The sequence below is a fragment of the Coregonus lavaretus genome, assembly GCF_964263955.1.
Source record: "Coregonus lavaretus genome assembly, chromosome: 2".
Classification (NCBI taxonomy): domain Eukaryota; kingdom Metazoa; phylum Chordata; class Actinopteri; order Salmoniformes; family Salmonidae; genus Coregonus; species Coregonus lavaretus.
This window is the reverse complement of record NC_139989.1, coordinates 13,731,150-13,753,898: the sequence shown is the minus strand read 5'-3', so window position 1 is coordinate 13,753,898 and position 22,749 is coordinate 13,731,150. Positions and strand designations below refer to the sequence as shown.

Below are 22,749 nucleotides of genomic sequence, written 5' to 3'. Positions count from 1 at the left end.
CCCATTGGGAAGTTGCAGCGATGAGACAAGGTCGAAATTGGGTGGTAAAATACTAATATGTAAATAAAAATAAAAGATCTCACGATTCTGTATGTATTACGATTGGATACTGCGATTTTATGGTCCAAACATATTGCTGCAGAGGGACAAGAGAGAGCCATGAGAACAGGTTTTGATCAGTCATGGAAATAAAATGGCTGAAAACAAATTGGCTCCCTATTTAAAAAGAAGTGGAAAAACAAGCTATGAAGGAAAAATAGTGCAGGTGCAGGCACAGCCAACTAGTGCAAAAATAATATTGCGATATTGTCAATACGATACATTACAATTTATCGTCAAAGATAATATCACAATATGTAACTGATTTTTCCCCCATCACAACTAAGACAGTATGTAGGCCTATGTTTGATTTAAGAGCCTGGAGCTCTGTAATTACAAGACTGGTCCCCAAAATACTTTCTCAACTAAAGGAAGTTAAATAGACCTGCTTCAATCAAAGCAGGTCTATTTCAGGAAGAGTAACTGTAGTTAACGTTGTCCCACTTAGTGCAGTGGAGGTTTTGGTTCGAACCAGTCTACTTTGTTTAGTGTGTTATTAGCCAGTTTAATTCAGTTCAGTCTGCTCAGTGTTGTCTGTCTGCTTCTAAGCTGCTGCTGATGATGTGGGACTCATCCATCTCCAGTGGGGTCCTTCGCTGTCCTCTGACTGACTCAAACCTAGTGAGCACAAAGATTACTATGCTTGCATGCGTCTTCACTAGCCTACTGCCTCTCTGCCTGGGGGGAAATATTAATGCCTCTGCTAATCGGATTAACATGAACTATCCCACATCTGCAATGCACAGATAATTATGTCGCCTCAAATGTTTGTTATTTTCTCGCTTTTAGGTTCTGGATTTTTTTGGACAACATTCAGTGTTTTGTCTGTTGTCTACTAGGCCGGGCATCGTTTCAGTGAGTTTCCGGGGCTTATAGCTAACATGGACGAAAGACCGCTTTCCTTGTCTGAAGGGCAATTTTGGTTGTTGTTGCGATGATTCATGTTTTTAGTATGATTGATTTGTGATTACTGAGCATTAAATTAAGTTTTGTTATAGACGTCTTTAAAGAGAGTCATAATAAATTATGCTCGTAGTGAATACTTACAGTACATCCATACTGTAGATATGCATTTAGTACATTGAAGAACAAAAGTGCAGGAAGCTTAAACCCTAAAAGTAAAAGAATGGAATTAAGAAATATATAAATATTAGGACGAGTAATGTCGGAGTGGCATAGACTAAAAAACAGTAGTACAGTATATACATATGAGATGAGTAAAGCAAAAATATGTAAACATTATTAAAGTGACTAGTGTTCCATTATTAAAGTGGCCAGAGATTTCAAGTCAATGTATATGGGGCAGCAGCCTCTAAGGTGCAGGGTTACGTAACCGGGTGGAAGCCGCCTAGTGATGGCTATTTAACAGTCTGATGGCCTTGAGATAGAAGCTGTTTTTCAGTCTCTCGGGTCCCAGCTTTGATGCACCTGTACTGACCTCGCCTTCTGGATGATAGCGGGGTGAACAGGCAGTGGCTCAGGTGGTTGTTGTCCTTGATTATCTTTTTGGCCTTCCTGTGACATCGGGTGCTGTAGGTGTCCTGGAGGGCAGGTAGTTTGCTACCGGTGATGCGTTGGGCAGACCGCACCACCCTCTGGAGAGCCCTGCGGTTGCGGGCAGTGCAGTTGCCGTACCAGGCTGTGATACAGCCCGACAGGATGCTCTGTAAAAGTTTGTGAGGGTTTTAGGTACCAAGCCAAATTTCTTCAGCCTCCTGAGGTTGAAGAGGCGCTGTTGCGCCTTCTTCACCACACTGTCTGTGTGGGTGGACCATTTCAGATCGTCAGTGATGTGTACGCAGAGGAACTTTAAGCCTTCCACCTTCTCCACTGCGGTCCCGTCGATGTGGATAGGGGCGTGCTCCCTCCCCTGTTTCCTGAAGTCCACGATCAGCTCCTTTGTTTTGTTGACGTTGAGTGAGAGGTTATGTTGGATTTGAAAAATTTATAATTAATATGTTGGATTCACGTCTCCATCTCAACCAAAAAAATTAAGTTAAAGAATAGGACAAATGAACTCAAATCAAACATAAATGCACTTAACATAATGTTTGATTTGATTTAGTCCCATTCTTTAACTTTGATTCTTGGTTGAGATGAATCCAACATATAAATTATTAATTGGTAGACAAACTGGAATTAAAGCCAGACAAATTCAGTGGCACAAAAGATACATCGCCTTCAAATGTTGATATTTGACTGTGTTGACAACCAAACACAATTCAATATCACTTTTGTATTATAGTAAATAGCCTTAAGTTAAGGCTATTTTACAAACATTTTGTTGTACTATTAGATGAACCACAGTGATAACACATTAAGTTGTTGTATGAACACAAAACATCTTTGAACTTTGTTTTGCTTTTAAATAGTTGAAAGTGCAGTGATAACACATTTAGATGACAACTAAACCAAAAATCGGACATTGTTTTCCCTTTGGTATTTGGTATTTGGTTGTGCTTTTAGATGGTTGAAAGCATAGTGATTACAATTCAACAAACTTCTGACTGTCTTTTTGAGAAGTAAATAAAGGTTGAAATCTCATTGATCAACATCACAACCAAATATTACCTATATTTCCACGTTGAATGACTTGGTGTGACCAGTGGGAAGTCTGCTCACAGTATAGACTGTTGGGACTGGGCATCAGACAAGTGTCTGGGGTAACACACTGTGTCTGTCTGGGGATGGAGTCAGACAGACATACCGTCTGGGGCTACAGCCAGATGACCTGTACTGGGGCTATGGTTAGAAACTTTTACTCACCAAGGAAATTAACACAGAGTCAACACAACAGAACCCCTCCACAACATCAGACTTTGACTCCAAAACCCAATACTTTTCCTGATACATCAACACCCAATGGTATTTACCCATTACCAGTTCTCTCTATCTCTCTCTCTCTCTCTCTCTCTCTCTCTCTCTCTCTCTCTCTCTCTCTCTCTCTCTCTCTCTCTCTCTCTCTCTCTCTCTCTCTCTCTCTCTCTCTCTCTCTCTCTCTGTATGTCCGTCTCTGTCTCACTCTCTCTCTCTCTCTGTATGTCCGTCTCTGTCTCACTCTCTCTCTCTCTCTGTATGTCCGTCTCTGTCTCACTCTCTCTCCTCTCCTCTTCTCTCCTCTCCTAACCATCTTAGCACTCAATTACGACCAAACAGTCAGTACTTCAAACACGGCCGAGATGTAATTAATCTGCACGGAAGCAGTTTTAGCTAATCAATCCGATGGACTCACATTGGCAGTGAGCATACAGGCTTTATTGGATTATACAGAGTGAGCATTTCCTCCATTCACACACTACTAAGGGCTAAACCAGGAAGACTCCCTACAGCAGATGCTCGTGGAGGTCCGCAGGAGGCCAAGGCACAGCTGTGCCTCTTTTTCAATTACAGACCCTCATCTGGTGCCCGCTGCCTTGTTTTGGAGGGTGAGAGGGAGAGTGTACGCCCTCAGAATATATGAGAGAGATTAATGTTAACACAGATCCAGCTATGGGTACAGTGTTGATGAGTTTGTGTGTGTGTGTGTGTGTGTGTGTGTGTGTGTGTGTGTGCGTGCGTGCGTGTGTTTAGGTATGTGTGTGCGTATGTGTGTCCATCCCACCATACATACATACAATGGGGTCCAAAATTATTGACACCATTGATAAAGATGAGCAATAATGACTATAAAATAAATAATTCAAATACTGAGCTAAAATGTATATTGTATGCTAAATTTTTAGGGGAAATTATAATATTTTATACTAATACAATAGTAATCCTGAATTAATCATGAATGAATCGTGAATAATGATAAGTGAGAAAGTTACAGAGGGTCAAAGATCATACCACCAAGACATGCTAACCTCCCCTGTTATTGGTAATTGTGAGAGGTTAGCATGTCTTGGGGGTATGATCATTGACCCTCTGTAACTTTCTCACGCATCATTATTCACGATTCATTCAGGATTATCCGTAATCATGGTAGCATCTACATTAATGAAGAAGTGTTTAGAAACCTATTCTATTCTTATTTATAATAAAAGTGACTCCAAAATGACACAATACATTATGTACCATTCATTTCTATTGGGCACAAATAATCTGAAACGCAACCAAAACGAACTGAAAATGCATCCAACAAGTTTATAGAGTCACAGGGTTGATGTAGTCATTGCGTGCTAGGAATATGGGACCAAATACTAAACGTTTGACTACTTTATTTATCAGAATCTTTAGGGGTGTCAATCATTTTGACCCCTTTGTCCCCTACCTTTTTGAGAAAAAAAGCATTACTTGTTGAACAAAATCTCTTTCTCTGAGTAATTGTATTAGTATAAAATAATATATATATATTCTGTGCATACAATATAGCTCAGTATTTGAATTATTTATTTTATACAGTCCTTATTGCTTATCTTTATGAAGAGTGTCAATAATTTCACACCCCACTGTACATACTTTACATACACTGAACAAAAATATAAAGGCAACATGTAAAGTGTTGGTCCCATGTTTCATGAGCAGAAATAAAAGATCCCAGAAATGTTCTAAACACAGAAAAAGTTTATTTCTCTCAAATGTTGCGCACAAATTTGTTTACATCCCTGTTAGTGAACATTTCTCCTTTGCCAAGATAATCCATCCACCTGACAGGTGTGGCATATCAAGAAGCTGATTAAACAGCATGATCATTACACATGTGCACCTTGTGCTGGAGACAATAAATGAGGGAGCTCACAATTGGCATGCTGACAGCAGGAATGTCCACTAGAGCTGTTGCCAGATAATTGAATGTTCATTTCTCTACCATAAGAGAATTTGGCAGTACGTCCAACTGGCCTCACAACCGCAGACCATGTGTAACCACACCAGCCCAGGACCTCCACATCCGGCTTCTTCACCTGCGGGATTGTCTGAGACCAGCCATCCGGACAGCTGATGAAACTGTGGGTTTGCACAACCGAATAATCTCTGCACAAAATGTCAGAAACCTTCGAAGGGAAGTTCATTCTTGATCTGACTACAGTTCGCCGTCGTAACCGACTTCAGTGGGATCTCAGGGATTCCAACATGAGGCCAATGGTGATTTTAAAACAGTTCAAGAGTTTAATGGCTGTGATAGGAGAAAACTGAAGATGGATCAAAACATTGTAGTTACTCCACAATACTAAACTAAATGACAGAGTGAAAAGAAGGAAGCCTGTACAGAATACAAATATTCCAAAACATGCATCTTGTTTTCAATCAGGCTCTAAAGTAAAACAGCAGAAAATGTGGTAAAGAAATGAACGTTATGTCCTGAATACAAAGCATTATGTTTGAGGCAAATCCAACATGCTACATCACTGTGTACCACTCTAAATATGTTCAAGCATGGTGGTGGCTGCATCCATGTTGCTAAATGGCCTAGTTACAGTTGACTTAAATCGGCTTGAAAATCTATGGCAAGACTTGAAAATGGCTGTCTAGCAATGATCAACTATCAACTTGACAGAGCTTGAAGAATTATGGGCAAATATTGTACAATCCAGGTGTGCAAAGCTCTTAGAGACTTACCCAAAAATACTCACAGCTGTAATCACCACCAAAGGTGCTTCTACAAAGTATTGACTCAGTGGTGTGAATACTTATGTTAATGAGATATTTCTGTATTTAATTTTCAAAAATAATTCAAAAATGTCTAAAAACCTGTTTTCACTTCGTCATTATGGGTTATTGTGTGCAGAAGGGTGAAAAAAACAACAACATTTAATCAATTTTGAATTCATTCTGTAACACAACAACCTGTGGAATAAGTCAATGGGTATTCATATTTTCTGAAGGCACTTCATACAGAAGGTGAATTGATGGCTTATTGGTTGAATGGACACAATTCTGATTACACGACTATACTTTAAAAGTCACCCTTAGAAGTTGAATGTAGGCGATGTCTCACCACTTCACTCAGTGTTTATTTGACCTATGCTCTTGTCTCTCAAAGATAGACCACATTAACATTAAAAAGGAGAACAGAAACAGCAGGGGTTTTCCAGGAACTTATTTTGGCAAATAAGGTTTGTGTTATTTATCAGTCCTTCCATCCTTCAAAGGTCAAGGACAACTAGGTTTGTTACTAATACCATTTGGTATGATTTTACAGTATGTGACTGTCCTAATATGGACACCATAGCAGCATAATCACATACACAGAAACTATTGTAATTTACACTCATGTTCTCTCTCTGTTTGAATGCAGGTGGTCATTCTGTATTTCCAGCCCAGTGTATTCCGCTGTATCTTGTTGAGATGGGTTCGCCTGTTGGGATTCACCACAGTCTATGGGACAGTGACCCTAAAGCTATACAGGTACTATTTTACCATGTTTAATCATTATTATTAACCAGGAATGGGATAAATTATGTTATATTGCTACCTGCTGAGTAATTACTTTAGGATGAGAGTCATGTCCCAAGAAAGGGACTCTGGAAAGTACTTGATTGATGGGTTTTTAAAGGGTTACATGCAGTGGAAAACACACATGCACGCGCATGTGTAACAGAGTATATTCTACACGCACACACACACACACACACACAGCTCAACATTTTCATAAATAAACAGGGTGATTCATTGGCAGTTTCTAGATGGCCATGTTATTAAATGTCACATCCATCTCTAGGTGACTGGGGCTGTCCTATTTCACAGGGACATCCCAATACCAATGTCCTGGGAACACCAGAGAAAGATGTGCACTAAGAGAGGAAGGGAAGGATTCTACTGTAGTTGATTGTGTACTGGAGGAAAGAAGCTAAGGTTGAACATAGCCAATCACATCCTGCCTGTGCTCTGCCAGCTTTAGAGTTCAGGGTGTTACTCAAGGATATGGTTTACTCTGAACATGAATCAAATGGAATGCTATAAGGGCCATTCTGCAAACATTCAAAGTCTGTCTCATCCGCAATGGTAATGAACTAAAGGAAAGGGAAAACAATGGAAAGGATATACCCCAAGGTCCGGTTTCCTGGACCTACAGTAGATTAAGCTCCTGGACTAAAAATATATTTCACTGCAGATGAGACAAAGTCTGGCACATACAATTACAGTAATTTACAGTAATAATGTATTAAGTCCTGTAAGTGCATTCACATTTACAGTACAATCTCTTGTTTTATCCACCAGCCACCTACATTTGTCTCAACCTCATTAAACAAGCCAGTTAATACCTATTGACCCACTGTGATACTGTGAAAGTAAGAGCCCTGATAAAGTATGGGGTGCAGCTAGTGGTGTTTCTTGGCTTGTTCATCAGGCCACACTTTAGAAAATATTCACTACCTCGTTAAGCGAGACTGAGAGTTTGCCCAGTTAAAGTTTGGGAGGAAGAGAGGGGAGAAAAAACAAACAACAGAGAGCACTTTGGCCCAAATGGTCTCAATTTATTACATTTTATCGAATGGCTGAGACAGGCCATGAGGCAGAAAACAAATAGAGTGAGGAATGATGGTAGAAAGAGGGAAACCACTTAGTCAAAGCTAGCTGTGGGAGAGAGGGGGGGATCTAGCGGAGGAGAGGAGGAGGCTGAGCCCCTGTGAACGGTTGATAATGAGACATGGGGCGGACGTATTTAAAGAGATACAGGAGCGTGATCGGAAATGGCGACAGCGGCAGGGTTCTCGGCAGGTGTAAGTGCCAAAAATACCTAATGAAGCTCTTAATTATGGTGAGGGGAAATTAATTTAGGCAAGGGTAATCGGAAGGTGAGTTGTGGAGGAAGTCATGGAGGGGAAAGTGAGCACAATGCATAGATCCATTTTTGAGAGAAGCTCATTAGGGGGATGCACAGGACACTTCATCAATGTGTCTGGAAGTTTAGGGGCTAATAATGAGGATAGGCTGATGTTAGAACACTTAACGGGGCCTCTCTGTCTCTGAAGGCCCCCATGGCTGTTCATTTGAGAAAAGGGAAGGGAATTAAGAGACATAGCAATGCCACTATTACATCATTACATTGAAATCATTGCATGATGATGCTGATGAGAAAGATGAAAGTGACTATAATGACGAATGTTTAGGTAATTCATAGATGAAGATGACAATAAAACCACAACAATAAAATCAACAAGAAGCACCACAACAGCACCTCTCCTTGTCTTGATGTTGCGCTGCCCCATTTCCCCAGGGTCCTGAAGGTGTTCCTGTCACGAACGGCCCAGCGGATCCCCTACATGACCAGTTGGCGGGTGCTGCGCCTGCTGGCCATTATCCTGCTCATCGTCTGCTGGTTCCTGGTGGCCTGGACCTCGGCCGTCTGCCAGAACCTGGACAGGAACCTGGCCCTCATCGAGGTGGGCTACACCCCTGACCCGGACAGCCTCCAGTTCAGCATGTGCCTGCTAGATCGCTGGGACTACATGATGGCCGTCGGTAAGTGACATTTTAAAAATCTTTATTTAACCTGGAAACTCTTTTGTGTTGGCGATAATAATACATGCCACTTAGCAGACTCTGCAAGCGAGTGCATTTTTAGTATGTGATGCTTGCGGGAATTGCCAGCTCCTTTCGCTCACCAACTGAGACAGAACCACAGTGATCTTACTGCTTCCTCTTAAAGATACGAGGGCCAATCATGTATTTTATGGCTTAAGAGAGAGAGAGAGAGAGAGAGAGAGAGAGAGAGAGAGAGAGAGAGAGAACACTTATACATATATTATATGAATACGTTGTTTTTGGGATAGATTCCCTTTTTATATGGAGTTTATCTTGTGATACATGTGCCTGATTTTGAAAATGGGGTCGTGAGAGAAAAATAAATACAAAATTGCTCTTGGTTCATTGAACCAGAGTCACGTCAGTAGCCGCTAGATGCAGTTGTAATAAACAGAGCGGTTTCGGTTTTCTTCTTACAAATGTGGCTCTATCTTTTTTCTTCTTTTTGTTTTGTACGATTTTTTAAACTATTTTTTTATAATACAAAACATAAACATACAAACGACAGTCTCCAGCGCCCGTATCACTCTCCACCACATGGCCTCAAACTGCACCATTTTGTTTCTCTCCGTCACCCACACACTTTCAACATTTAGATAATAAAGCATTTGATCTTTCCATTGTTTTAACGATGGAGGATTGGTTGATTTCCAGTTTGTAAGTATACGTTTTTTCAAGATGATTGACGAGAAAAGTATTGTCCAACCCATCGGGTATCTTTTGAACGGTTTAAGCTACAAAATATTATGACCCCTTCACTGAAAGATAAGACTCTCAGGAACACGTGTGTGTCTTCTGTTTCCCTCAAACCATGCCTTGGGTAGCCTGCAAGTCAGCCCAAATTGAGAGTGAAAAGCAGACTTGTTTTAAGCATATGCTGTCTAAGGTCCAGGAAAACAGAACGCCGGCCCTGCTTTGTATTTGTGCAACAGGTGTAGCCCAGGACAACCATTACGAGCTGTGATCTAATGAAGCCAAACATCTTTGTGTTCAAGAAGGGCAAAACTGGAGAATGGAACACAGGGTTGTTTTCAAAGTCCAGCTAAATTTGACTCACTAAGCTGTGTATGAGCAACTGGGTCGTTCCATTGAATGAGTCCCTTTATTTTATTTTATTTTATTTTACCTTTATTCAAGCAGTGAGTCACCATTGAGACCAGGGTCTCTTTCACAAGGGAGGCCTGCATATACAATTTCATAAGACAAAATCAAAAATCTAATACAACATAAAACAAGTAAAATGCAGCACAACACAAATATTTAAAAAAAACATTACATTCCTCAATAAGAAGGTTTGATGTTTTAAGTAGAAATTGTGCACCAATATCGGATTTTAAAAGCCTGTTATATTAAATAGAGTTCTCTTTAATATATACTGTAAATAAAATTCAGCATTTTGGCATGTCCCTCTGTGTACCCTCTGTGACTTCTAGGAAGGTTTTTACCAATTTAACCCCAACATTTTCCAAGTTTTCATAATCATTGTAAAGCCCTAGTTATTTTGTTGCTTTCACAATGTCATTTCTGAAGATGATTATTTATTTAATGTGATTATTGATTCATTTTAATATTTAAAAAACAACAACAATGTCAACCCTATTAAGTGAACTGAACTCTCATTTTAATATGGTGAAACTATTATTTAAAAAGAATTATTATTCAAAATAAATATTGAACATCTACAGTGCCTTCAGAAAATATTCACACCCCTTGACTTTTCCCACATTTTGTTGTGTTACAGCCTGAATTTAAAATGGATTAACATGAGATTGTGTGTCACTGGCCTACACACAATACCCCATAATGTCAAAGTGGAATTATGTTTTTTGACATTTTTACAAATTAATGAAAAATGAAAAGCTGAAATGTCTTGAGTAAAGAGTATTCAACCCCTTTCTTATGGCAAGCCTAAATAAGTTCAGGAGTAAAAATGTGCTTAACAAGTCACATAATAAGTTGCATGGACTCACTCTGTGTAGTAATGGTGTTTAACATGCTTTTGAATGACTACCTCATCGCTGTACCCCACACATACAATTATCTGTAAGGTCCCTCAGTCGAACAGTTAATTTCAAACACAGATTCAACCACAATGACCAGGGAGGTTTTCCAATGCCTCACAAAGAAGGGCACCTATTAGTAGATGGGTAAAAAAAAATACATTGAATATCCCTTTGAGCATGGTGAAGTTATTAATTACACTTTGGATGGTGTATCAATACACCCAGTAACTACAAAGATACAGGCATCCTTCCTAACTCAGTTGCCCGCAAGGAAGGAAACCTCTCAGGGATTTCACCATGAGGCCAATGGTGACTTTGAAACGGTTACAGAGTTTAATGGCTGTGATAGGAGAAAACTGAGGCTGGATCAACAACATTGTAGTTTCTCCACAGTACTAACCTAAATAACAGAGCGAAAAGAAGGAAGCCTGTACAGAATAACAATATTCCAAAACATGCGTCCTGTGTGCAATAAGGCACTAAAGTAAAACTGCAAAAAACATGGCAAAGAAATGAACTTTATGTCCTGAATACAAAGCATTATGTTTGGGGCAAATCCAACACAACACATCACGGAGTACCACTCTTCATATTTTCAAGCATGGTGGTGGCTGTATCATGTTATGGGTATGCTTTTATGAGTATGCTTGTCAATGGCAAGGACTAGGGAGTTTTTTAGGTAGAAAAACAACAACAGAATAGAGCTAAGCACAGGCAACATCCTAAAGAAAAACCTGGTTCAGTCTGCTTTCCAACAGACAGTGGGAGACAAATTCACATTTCAGCATGACAATAACCTAAAACAAAAGGCCAAATATACACTGGAGTGGCTTACCAAGACGACATTGGATGTTCCTGAGTGGCCTAGTTACAATTTTGACTTAAATCGGCTTGAATATCTATGGCAGGACTTGAAAATGGCTGTCTAGAAATGATCAACAACCAACTTTATTATTTTTATTTTACCCTTATTTTACCAGGTAAATTGACTGAGAACATATTCTCATTTACAGCAACGATGTGGGGAATAGTTACAGGAAAGAGGAGGGGAGATGAATGAGCCAATTGGAAGCTGGAGATGAGAAGGTGGCCATGATGGTATGAGGGCCAGAGGGGGGAATTTAGCCAGGTCACTGGGGTTAACACCCCTACTCTTTCGATAAGTGCCATGGGATCTTTAGTGACCACAGAGAGTCAGGACACCCGTTTAACGTCCCATCCAAAAGATAGCACCCTACACAGGGCAATGTCCCCAATCACTGCCCTGGGGCATTGGGATATTTTTTTGACCAGAGGAACTTGACAGAGCTTGAAGAATTTAAAAAATAATAATGTGCAAATATTGTACAATCCAGGTGTGCAAAGCTCTTAGACTTACCCAGAATGACTCACAGCTTTAATCGGTGCCAAAGGTGATTCTAACATTGACTCAGGGGTTTGAATACTTATTTTATTTTACAAATGTTCGAATTTTTCTTCCACTTTGACATATTTTTCTTTCACTTTGAGTATTTTGTGTATATCGTTGACAAAAAAATGACAATTCAATCATTTTAATCCCACCTTGTCACAAAAAAATTGGAAAAAGTTAAGGGGTGTGAATACTTTCTGAAGACACTGTAATAGTCAAATCATAGTCTAAAAGCAGGTGAGCTGGTTCTACTCTTTTTGGCCATTTTCTGGTGTTTTGTGGTGAAAAACTGAGCGGGTCGAGGATAACACGTCAACCCTGTTACCCATAGATAGACAGGCTAGAAATATTTTAACAATTGAATTTTTTTGTAACAAGGGGATTCATGGCTGATTTAAGATTAAATCATCAACCCTGTTACGGTCAACCCTGTTACTTTATTTGGCACATAGTAGACACTTACTATAGACATTTATTTTATTTTACCTTATTAAAATATGTCATGACAGAATGTTAAAATAAGGTGAGTTACACTACCCAAAAGGGACTTCTTTCGCGGAACGACTCAACTATAGGAAACACAGGGCGGCCATTTTGTGTTGTCGCTTATTGATGTAGACCTAAATATCTATCCAGGGCCATGGTAGATTACAGACTGTCAGAGCTCTTGATGGATCTTAGTCCTTAGATAAACATAGCTCACTCAAAATGCCATTTGTTATGGCACTCAATAGTGTTTATCCTGCTGTGTAATGTACATAGGCCTCTGTCAGACCTTGGAGCACTTCCTTGGAGCACTTTCCATTCATGCAGACAAACAATGTGAATGTCAAAATAATGGTGACTAATTTCCATGGAAACGGCAGACGTTTATTGCTGTCAAGCCGGCTAAGCTACACCCAGAAAACCTTGGACGAATCTCATACAGCTTCATCTGCAGTTGTCACTCATGGAGTGTCCAGAGAATACATCCAGTAGGAGCAGGTTTGCATTTTCGTTGCATTTATTGAACATGTCGTTTTTCAACATGCCAGTGTTAGACAATCTATATTGCCCTGAGTCCATGAAATCAGTTAACTGTGGAGTGCATGGGTGGTCGATGTCGATAGTAATACTGCTAAGGTGAGGAGGGGAGCATTTAAGGGTGAAACCTCCCATGCTATCCTCCTTTGCATTCCAAGCTTAATGCATAGGCTATGTATGTATTGCTTGTTGTTACTCTTATGTCTTTCCCCCTGAGTATAAATAAAGTATTCTATCTATCTATTTTTAAAGGGGCAATCAGCAGTTGCTACATTTTGAAGAATATACCTTATAAATGCCTCATGAGTTTAGTTCAACTGTTGTATCCCATCAGAACCCAAATTATAAGCTTGTTTCACTCCAATGTTTGTAAACAAAGGAAATATAAACAAACACTACAGCCTCAAAACATGCTTAAAACTATAATTTTGATATCATGGATGATCAGTCCTTGTATCCATAGCTATATCTATGAATTTGACTGTGGTTACATTTCTCCAGCCCCATCACTCAGCTTTTTACCGAAACAGGGGCTGGGAAAAAGCGTTGTTATTATTGCTACTGCTGATTTCCGCTTTAACTCCTCTCCTACAGTAGCTGTATAGTTTCCATTGTGTAGAAGTTCTCTATATCCTTCTTCCTGTTTCTCCCACAGCGGAGTTCCTGTTCCTGCTGTGGGGAGTGTACCTGTGTTACACTGTGAGGACAGTGCCGTCGGCCTTCCATGAGCCCCGTTACATGGCCATCGCCCTCCACAACGAGCTCATCCTGTCTGCCATCTTCCATGTTATTAGGTAAAGACCCCAACCTGTGGTGGGGAGAGATATGACAGTATGGATGTGTATTTATTTTGTCATATTTAGCTATATTTAGAGATTAGTATATGGATTGAATATTACACATCATGGACTTTAATATGTTTTATAGATAAACAATCTGACACTTTCTTATCACTCACTGTTGGCTTGCCTATTGCTGTACACCAATTTGCAACTATATTCAATGAGCCACAAGTTTAGTATCTATGCATTTCAAAGGGGAGTTTTGTTATGGTATCCAAGACTGAATGTGCCCTCTGCTTTCCGTGTAGCCTGTATATCAAGTACTAGACATCCTAAATTAGATGTTGCACCGTTTCAGCTGACACCACCAAACCCATTCCCAGTTGGAATCCTCCTTATTGAGAGCTCAGCTACATCAGATTATTCAGTCATTAGGCACGTCATCATGATTTATGTTTTGACACACCATAGATATTCAGAGCTATTGGCAGCATAATTTAAGTTAGACGTTAACAGAAATTACAGAAAAATTGCCCGCCAATGTTTCCCACAAATAGGATGGGAAGACATTTTAACCGGTCTGTTATATTTGTCCTGTTTCACACATGTACAAGTGCATATCCCAACTTCCCATGAGACACCCTTGGAGAGTGGGGTCAAGGCCAGCCATTATCAACGGCAACCCTGGAGCAATTAGGGTTAAGTTGGATTGCTCAAGGGCACATAAACATATTTTTCACCTTGTCAACTCATGGACCTTTCAGTTGCTGACCCAACCTTCTAACAGCTAGGCTACCAGTATTAGCTAGAAATTTGACACCCAGCGTGTGTTTATGCCGTCGTTTGACTTCTGTTATGGCGTTGGGATGGTTTTAGCAGCTAAAAGCAAGACGAGGCCCAACGTAAATGCAAAATGTGTCTTGTCTGTTTGGGAGATGCTGAGAGCTTGTCACCAGGGAGTATCACCTGGGCTTGTTAGAGCTAAAATAATCTATGGCTGTTACTCATAGAACCTGCATGTGGTCCCACTGTGGCCAGTTAAAGTCAAGGATACTTTCTGTGGCATCTGTAGGGACAATTAGGGAACTCTCTGTGCTAAGTGTTCAGATCATTATTTGTGATTATTTCACAATCCACAAATTTACTCATCGCTCTACCGATGATTTTACTGAATGTTTGCTTAATGAGGTGTTTTGGGAAACACTCATGAAAATGTACCACCCGTTCTCTCTAGACCTTAGCCTCCCCTCATGGTTTTTAGCTATAACTACTTTAACTGTACATTAAATAACCATTCACCAACTCCTGCCAAGTAATGAGCCTGCTGGATGCCATTTACTGGGATGTAGGCTTTCAAGTGGTTAAATTACTGTGTGACAGGACACGCCTCCTAATCACTCAACCTGGTTTCAGAGCAAATTCATATTATTCTGTACGTAAAACCACGACACTCCATTTAATATGATATGTTACATTTCGTATGGTTTGTATTAACTTGTGGATGTTAGGTTAGGGGTTAGGGGTTAAGGTTAGGAGTTTGGTTAATGGTTACGTTACGAATTCTAATTTGTTGTGGCTAACGTTAGCTAGGTTAGGATTAGGGGTAGGGGAAGGTTAGCTAAAAGGGTTAAGGTTAGGGTTAGGGGAAGGGTTATCTAACATGCTAAGTAGTTGCCAAGTAGCAAGTAGTTGAAAAATGGCTAATGAGATAAAATGCTAAAGTTGTCCATGATGAGATTCAAACATGCAACCTTTTGGTTACTAGACGTTCGCGGTATACGCCACCATGACCAACCATCCTCCTTTAGTTTTTGCCTTAAGTAACCTTCTGTCTTACGTAACCATACCAAACGTAACATACAGTATCATACTCATTTCAGTGTCCCGGACAATGAGACCAGGCTGAATCACTACACTGTAGCTACTGTAATTAAAGCACTATTCCACTATTACATTTTGGTCACTCTGGACACTGTTAGTATGTTTCCTCCTTGGTCGTCGGTCCAGAAGTCAGTAGAAAATAGAATTGCAGTGGATCTGTAATCAATGTTGTTGCTGCCTCAAAATGCCTTTTTTAATATAGTTCAGCAAGGAAGCCACTGGGCACAGACGTCTATTCCAACCTCTATTCCACGTTGGTTTCAATGAAATTACGTGGAAACAACATTGATTCAACTAGTGTGTGCCCAGTGGGAAGTTATCAAGCTGCTTCTTCTAAATCAGAGAGAATCAGTGCCCTATACAGTAACAATCCAAGGTGAAGACAATCTCCCTGATGGGAAATGGATTACTGAGGCAATAATCAGCATGGATAAACCACTCCAAGCAGTGGAATGAAATATGTTCACGCCCAGACAGACAGTGCATAAATCGAGTTTGGTTTAAAATTAACATGTTATATCCTGTGTATGTCTCTCACACTGTCTGTGTCTGAGGGGTTTACTGCAGCACAACAATACATGTCTTACTTGATACAGTACACAAAAACCACTGTCATTCACTTAAATTCTGCAACGTGCATTATGTGCTTAGTGTGATGCTTACAATCAGTTGTTTTGTCTGTCACGCTATAATGTTTCTGCCAATGACTTTTTGGTTACGGGTTAGGTTTACAGCTAGAATGAAATAACATTGCCTGTCACAATCTATTAAATATGACATGTATGGATCAGCTATCGAATAAAAACATGCTAACGGTGACATTGTGTAGTGGAGCTAACAGGCCTAATATCTTCACTGTAAACTGTCAGTTAGGCAGATGCCAGCACTCAGTGGATTTCTCAATGAGCTCTATGATTAATGACTCTGCATAGCATTATTCAAATGGGAATCTCATCTGTACCCCAACACAACCTCTGCTAAATATAGAACCGGGTCCTACTGTATGTCTTGTAATGTGTTTTTTATTACAGTTTCACACTCCCTTTTTTTGCTTACCGTCTCTCTCTCTCTCTCTCTCTCTCTCTCTCTCTCTCTCTCTCTCTCTCTCTCTCTCTCTCTCTCTCTCTCTCTCTCTCTCTCTCTCTCTCTCTCTTTCTCTCTCAATTCAATTCAATTCAATAGACTTTATTGACATGGCAAGTTAAATTACTTACATTGTCAAAGTATACATATAACAAAAATGGTGGGACCAACAGCAATAATAATAGTAGTAGTGGAAATTGGATTACCATTAACAGCAACTACAACAACAATATTAATGAGAATAACAATACATTAAAACAAATGAATATTACATTTTATAGTTTCAAATTCTTTGTACTGAATGATAATTTTGGGAAAGAAAGATTCTCTTAGGTCTGAGTAGTTGTCACAGTGTAATAGGAAATGCAGCTCTGTCTCTACCTCTCCCCAGGGGCAGAGTGAGCAAAGCCTGTCCTCTCTGGGCAGCCAGGTTTGCCTGTGACGACCGGTCTCTATAGCCAGACTGTGCTCACTGAGTCTGTACCTAGTCATTGTTTTCCTCAGTTTTCTATCAGTCACAGTGGTCAGATAGTCTGCCACCATGTACTGTCTGTTTAGAGCCAAATAGCATTGAAGTGTACTTTTATTTTTTGTGGTGTCTTTCCAATAGTTGATATATTTTTATTTTTGCTTTGTGATGATTTGGTTGGGCCAGATTTTCTGAGTGCTCTCCTGAGGCTCAATGAGGTTGGTTTGGGTTAGTGAACTGTGCCTCAGAACCAGCTGGCTGAGGGGACTCTTCTCTTGTATCATCTCATGACATAGTAGAGCTGTGTGATGGAATGTTTTGGGGTCACTTGTTTTTAGATGGTTGTAAAATTTGATGGCTCTTTTTTCTATTCGAATAAGGAGGGGGTATTGGCCCAATTCTGCTCTACATGCGTTATTTTGAGTTTTTCTTTGCACTTGCAATACAGTCTTGCAAAACTCTGCATGCAGTATTTCGATTGGATGTTTGTCCCATTTGGTGAATTCATTATTAGAGAGCGGACCCCATACTTCGCTGCCATATAGAGAAATTGGTTCTATAACTGATTGGAAAATGTTGAGCCAGATTCTAATTGGAATTTCGATTTTAATATTCATTTTTATCTCCTACTCACTCACTAATCCCTCTCTCTCTCTCTCTCTCTCTCTCTCTCTCTCTCTCTCTCTCTCTCTCTCTCTCTCACTCACTAATTCCCTCCCTCTCTCTCTCTCTCTCTCTCTCTCTCTCTCTCTCTCTCACTCACTCACTAATTCCCTCTCTCTCTCTCTCTCTCTCTCTCTCTCTCTCTCTTCTCTCTCTCTCTCTCTCTCTCTCTCTCTCTCTCTCCTCTCTCTCTCTCTCTCTCTCTCTCTCTCTCACTCACTCACTAATTCCCCCTCTCTCTCTCTCTTCTCTCTCTCTCTCTCTCTCTCTCTCTCTCTCTCTCTCTCTCTCTCTCTCTCTCTCTCTCTCTCTCTCTCTCTCTCTCTCTCTCTCTCTCTCTCTCTCTCTCTCTCTCTCTCTCTCTCTCTCTCTCTCTCTCTCTCTCTCTCTCTCTCTCTCTCTCTCTCTCTCTCTCTCTCTCTCTGTACAGGTTTACTCTTGCACCTGAGCTCCACCCAGACTGGATGCTGTTACTATGGTTTGCTCACACCCACCTGACTGTAACTGTCACTCTGGGGCTAATGATTGTCCCCAAGGTAAAGCTCTTATTCTGAGCATAGCATTACTTGCTATTTTACATCGAAACCAAATCAAACTAAGTCATTGCACTCTCTTTTGTCGACTACAGTTTCTGTTTCATGGTACTCACATGAGAGATGATATTGCCTCTGAGGCCTATGAGGATGAGTTGGACATGGGTCGCTCTGGATCTTACCTCAACAGCAGCATAACATCAGCCTGGAGCGAACACAGTCTGGATCCAGAGGACATCCGGGTGAGCAGCCTTCCCTTTCCATTTTTTAAAATCTATTCTCTCATTTAATTGCATAACCTTGTTGATACAGTAGCTTTTGAATCCTTGTCCTCTGACTGTGGCAAAAAGAAAGATTTTTGCAGACGTAAGGTCTAGCGACAGTCTTTAGGAAAAATGTAGCAATGTGAGCAGAGGTTTCTGTTTGTTAGAGCTGAAGAAGTCTCTTGCCAAAGACTTGAGCACATTGTCCAAGTGTATTTATCAGTGCGAGAGATAAGATCTCCTATTTCTATGCTACCCATGCTTAGGTTTTGTTTTTGCATCTTTTACTTTCGGTTTTGTACACCAGCTTTAAACAGCTGAAAATACAATATTTTTGGTTATGGAAAATATATTTTACAGCAGTTTAGATGGTACAATGATTCTCTACACAATGACTGCTTGTTTTTTCACATAAACTGAAATTAGGTGAACTGTTAGAGTTTTAGCAACCAGGAAATGGCGAAGCGATTTCTGCCTATTGCATCTTTAATACTGTCCAAAACCTGTCTTTTATTTATGTCAAAGAGCATGTTATACACTGTAGTACGTTGTTGAAGCACTGTCAGTAGTTTAAGCACCGTTCGTGTTTCAAATTCAAATGTGCATGTTCTGTATGCAATAGATGCATCGTTAAAACACTTGGAAGCTTAAGTTGAATCGCTATCGGAAAACAGGCCCAGTTTACTTTTAGTCATATTCATTCATTTTAATGGCTCTTTTTTTCTTTTCTTATTCTTGTCCTTATGTGTTTTCAACAAATGTCCAGGAGGAGCTGAAGAAACTGTACTCCCAGTTGGAGATCTACAAGAGGAAGAAGATGTTGGCCAACAACCCTCACCTGCAGAAGAAGCGCAGCTCCAAGAAGGGACTGGGTCGTTCCCTGATGAGACGCATTACGGAGATCCCAGAGACGGTACACCGGCAGTGCAGCCGTGAAGACAAGGAAGGGGGCGATCATGGGAGCAATCGCAACAGCATCTGCGTCTTGAGAAAGAACCCATTCGACCCCTCTCATCCGGGGAAGCCTGCCAAAGAGGAGTCCCTGAAGAGCAAGGTCTTCACCCTGAAGAAGTCGCACAGTAGCTACGACCACGTCCGTGACCAGAGCGAGGACTCCAGCAGCTCTGCTACTGACAAGATGGAGGTTATGACCACTGAGGGATCCCTTATAGACACCTTGATGGGCAAAAAGCTGGTCAAGAAGAAGTCCAATGACAAGATAGACGCTGTGAGCGAATCGACTGAGAACGTTCCCTTGGTCTGCAAGTCGGCCAGTGCTCATAACCTGACACAAGACAAGAAGCCCATCCACCCAAGAACGTCCATGCTGCAGAAGTCACTGAGCGTCATCGCCAGCGCCAAAGAGAAGACCTTGGGCTTGACAGGAGGGAAGACACAGACTGTTGAAGACAGCAGCAAGAAGGTCCAACAGAACGCTAAAGAAACCAAGGAAAGTCCAGAGTCAGAGGATGATTGCTATCCCCACATGATCGGTAGCCAGTCGGTGGAATACAAGCAGACTGCAGCCAAAACTGGGATCATGAAGCAGCAGGTGAGTGGCAGCCAGCCGTCCATCTGTTCCGACCCATCGAAGGCCAAGGAAATCCAAGACCTCACAGAGGTGTGTCCTTGGGAAGTAGAGGACCTGCCAACACCTTCTGAGAACAGGGTCCAGAAGCATGTTTCCATAGCACCCGAGGAAACCACCACAGTCCATGGAAATGGAACCAAGGGGGTCAAGCCCCAACAGCAAAAGCAGAAAGGCAGTGACCAATCTTCCACAAGCTCCCGGCATTCTAAAGACATCCAGCGAGCAGAAATATGCCCTTGGGAGGATGGAGGTGAGAGCAAAGCCCCAGTGGAGGGATCCAAGCCGCAATCCTCCAGTCAGGTTCCTCAACCTGCTAAGAATATCCAGTCTAACCAGCCTCCACCTGCAGCAGAGAGCTCTAAAAAGAAGGTTGATGTATGCCCTTGGGACTTTGAAGAGGTGCCTGCCAAGACAGCTGAGGTAACTTGTTCACCTGACAAGACCAGGCACAACAAGTTCACTACTCCAGTGGAGAGCAAAGGGAATGGTGCTCTGTCAGAACCACCCTGCAAATCACCAGGCAGCTCTCTCCTCCAGCTGGTTGCAAAGGTTGACGTCTGTCCCTGGGATTATGACAACCCAGCTATATCTCCCAATTCTGAGAAAACTCCTAGTCCTACTACGGTTTCCAAAACAAAGGAATTCCCCTCCAAAAAGAAGAGCACACCTTTCACAAGAACTTTTGAGAAGGAGAAAGAGAAGGCAAAATACACTGACGATGACAACAGTAGAGCGAAAGCCAAGGACAGAAGTAAATCCACAGAGAAACATACGAGCCAATCCAAAATGACAGAAGTGTGCCCTTGGGACGTGGAGAGTGGTCAGGAAGTGCCAACGGTAGAAAAACAGAAAAGTGGCAATGTTGGAGCAGTTAAAGGGAAGCCAGTTGAAGTCTGTCCGTGGGATTATGAGGATGCATCAGAGAAAAAAGGAACAGACAAGGGTACTTCTGCAGTGAAACAGAGCAATCCAAAGCCCAAAGGGGGGGTTGTAAGTGGTGGGAAAAAAGCAGATGTATGTCCTTGGGACTTTGACGACAGTACTGCAGGGAAAAAGGCCTGACATAAATCAACATTTATGGACAACTGGAAATGTAGTTGTTGTATACATTGTTTTCCACTTTAGAATCCTCAAATATTGACTTTTACTATGAATATGGTGACTTGGACGAAAATAAGATAAAATTGCCTTCCTTTCCAATATTTCCCCCCCTTTTTTTGTCTTACAAAAACAAAGCAACAAAATCATATTAAGCATTCCAGATTCTTACAGAGTATTCTGAATGATAAATCTTAGTCGTACAATTATGCAACTTCCAATCCACTTTATGTGCAATGTTGAATAGACATTTCTCATGTTCTTTATTCAGTGGACATTTGCATAAAAAAAAAATATGTATCTTCTTTCAATCGGTCATATAAAGCACTCCACACACTAACATGGCACACTTAGAATATAAGGTGAATCGATATCATGTAAATAGATGTTCTGCTGCAGGTTTTATTAACTGAAATGTACTAATGGTTGAGCATGAACTACCATGTTTATGTTTAATGTCAGAGTGGCTTGTTGAACAAATAATAGAATGCCAAAGATATAGGGAACATCTTTAACAAAATGGTGTAAGAACTCACAACAATCGTGTCATGACAAACAACCTAATAACTTTTGTGTGCCCAAGCCAAGGCGCTGCTAGTGAGGGAATCAGCTTATAGCACTTTAGCGAAAACTTTAGTGAAAATTGTTTTTAATCACATACTTTATTCAGCCTCATGGTTCTAGCAAGTTAACACGTATACATCCATGTCTAAATGAGTTTTTAGATTTCCGTTAGTTCTCAGCAATGTCTAATGCTTCCAAGTTTGCAGAAATGTATTACTGTATGTGCCTAACTAACTAGAACTGTCTTCTTTCAGTCTGTATAAAGTCATGAGTGGAACAGGGATTGTTCTTCAGCATTCTGTGAAGGTGTATTATATAAACAGCATGCACAGCGAGGTAACGAGAGGGGTGGGATCCAAATGGTTTGTCAACTGAAGCAAATAATTCATTTGTGTTAATAATACTTTAGCATGTTTTTTTAACTGTTAGAAAAGCATTAGCTCATCCTTTTAAGCTTTTGCATTCCCAAAAGCGCATTGAGAGTTGAAATGATACAATGGAGGGAGGCAATATGGCATTAATGTGTGTCGAATTGTTCCTCTTTCTGTATAGAACATATACCTGTATTTGTGTTAGTTTTAGCATTTTTATACATACAGTATATTTCTAGTGTTTCAACTTTAATGCTCGTTTTATTGTCTTAGGACTTTTGCTTAACACTGTCTCTACAAATTCTTGGCAGAATAAATTCACACCTGGTTTTCATTATTCATATTCAAAAGTATTATTCATATTCACACTTTATGTCTAACGTTTCCAAAAGCTTCAATTGTTTGAGCAAGCAAAAAATATTTTTGCTTTCATGCATCAATTAAAGATGAATGTTTACAGGAATATC

At 40.6% G+C, this 22,749-nt stretch overlaps 1 protein-coding gene across 1 annotated transcript in view; it reads left to right on the top strand.

Moving 5' to 3' along the window:
• The window catches only part of gpr158a (G protein-coupled receptor 158a), a gene marked incomplete at both ends in the record, with an annotated part of 113,632 nt that extends 92,321 nt beyond the window's left edge, over positions 1 to 21,311 (top strand). Inside the window, 6 exons of the mRNA XM_084182881.1 lie at positions 6,317 to 6,426; positions 8,240 to 8,484; positions 13,640 to 13,778; positions 18,293 to 18,398; positions 18,491 to 18,637; positions 19,425 to 21,311. Coding sequence (XP_084039007.1) covers positions 6,317 to 6,426; positions 8,240 to 8,484; positions 13,640 to 13,778; positions 18,293 to 18,398; positions 18,491 to 18,637; positions 19,425 to 21,311 — 2,634 coding nt within the window. The remainder of the gene's footprint in view (positions 1 to 6,316; positions 6,427 to 8,239; positions 8,485 to 13,639; positions 13,779 to 18,292; positions 18,399 to 18,490; positions 18,638 to 19,424) is intronic.
• Positions 21,312 to 22,749: the final 1,438 nt, after the last annotated feature.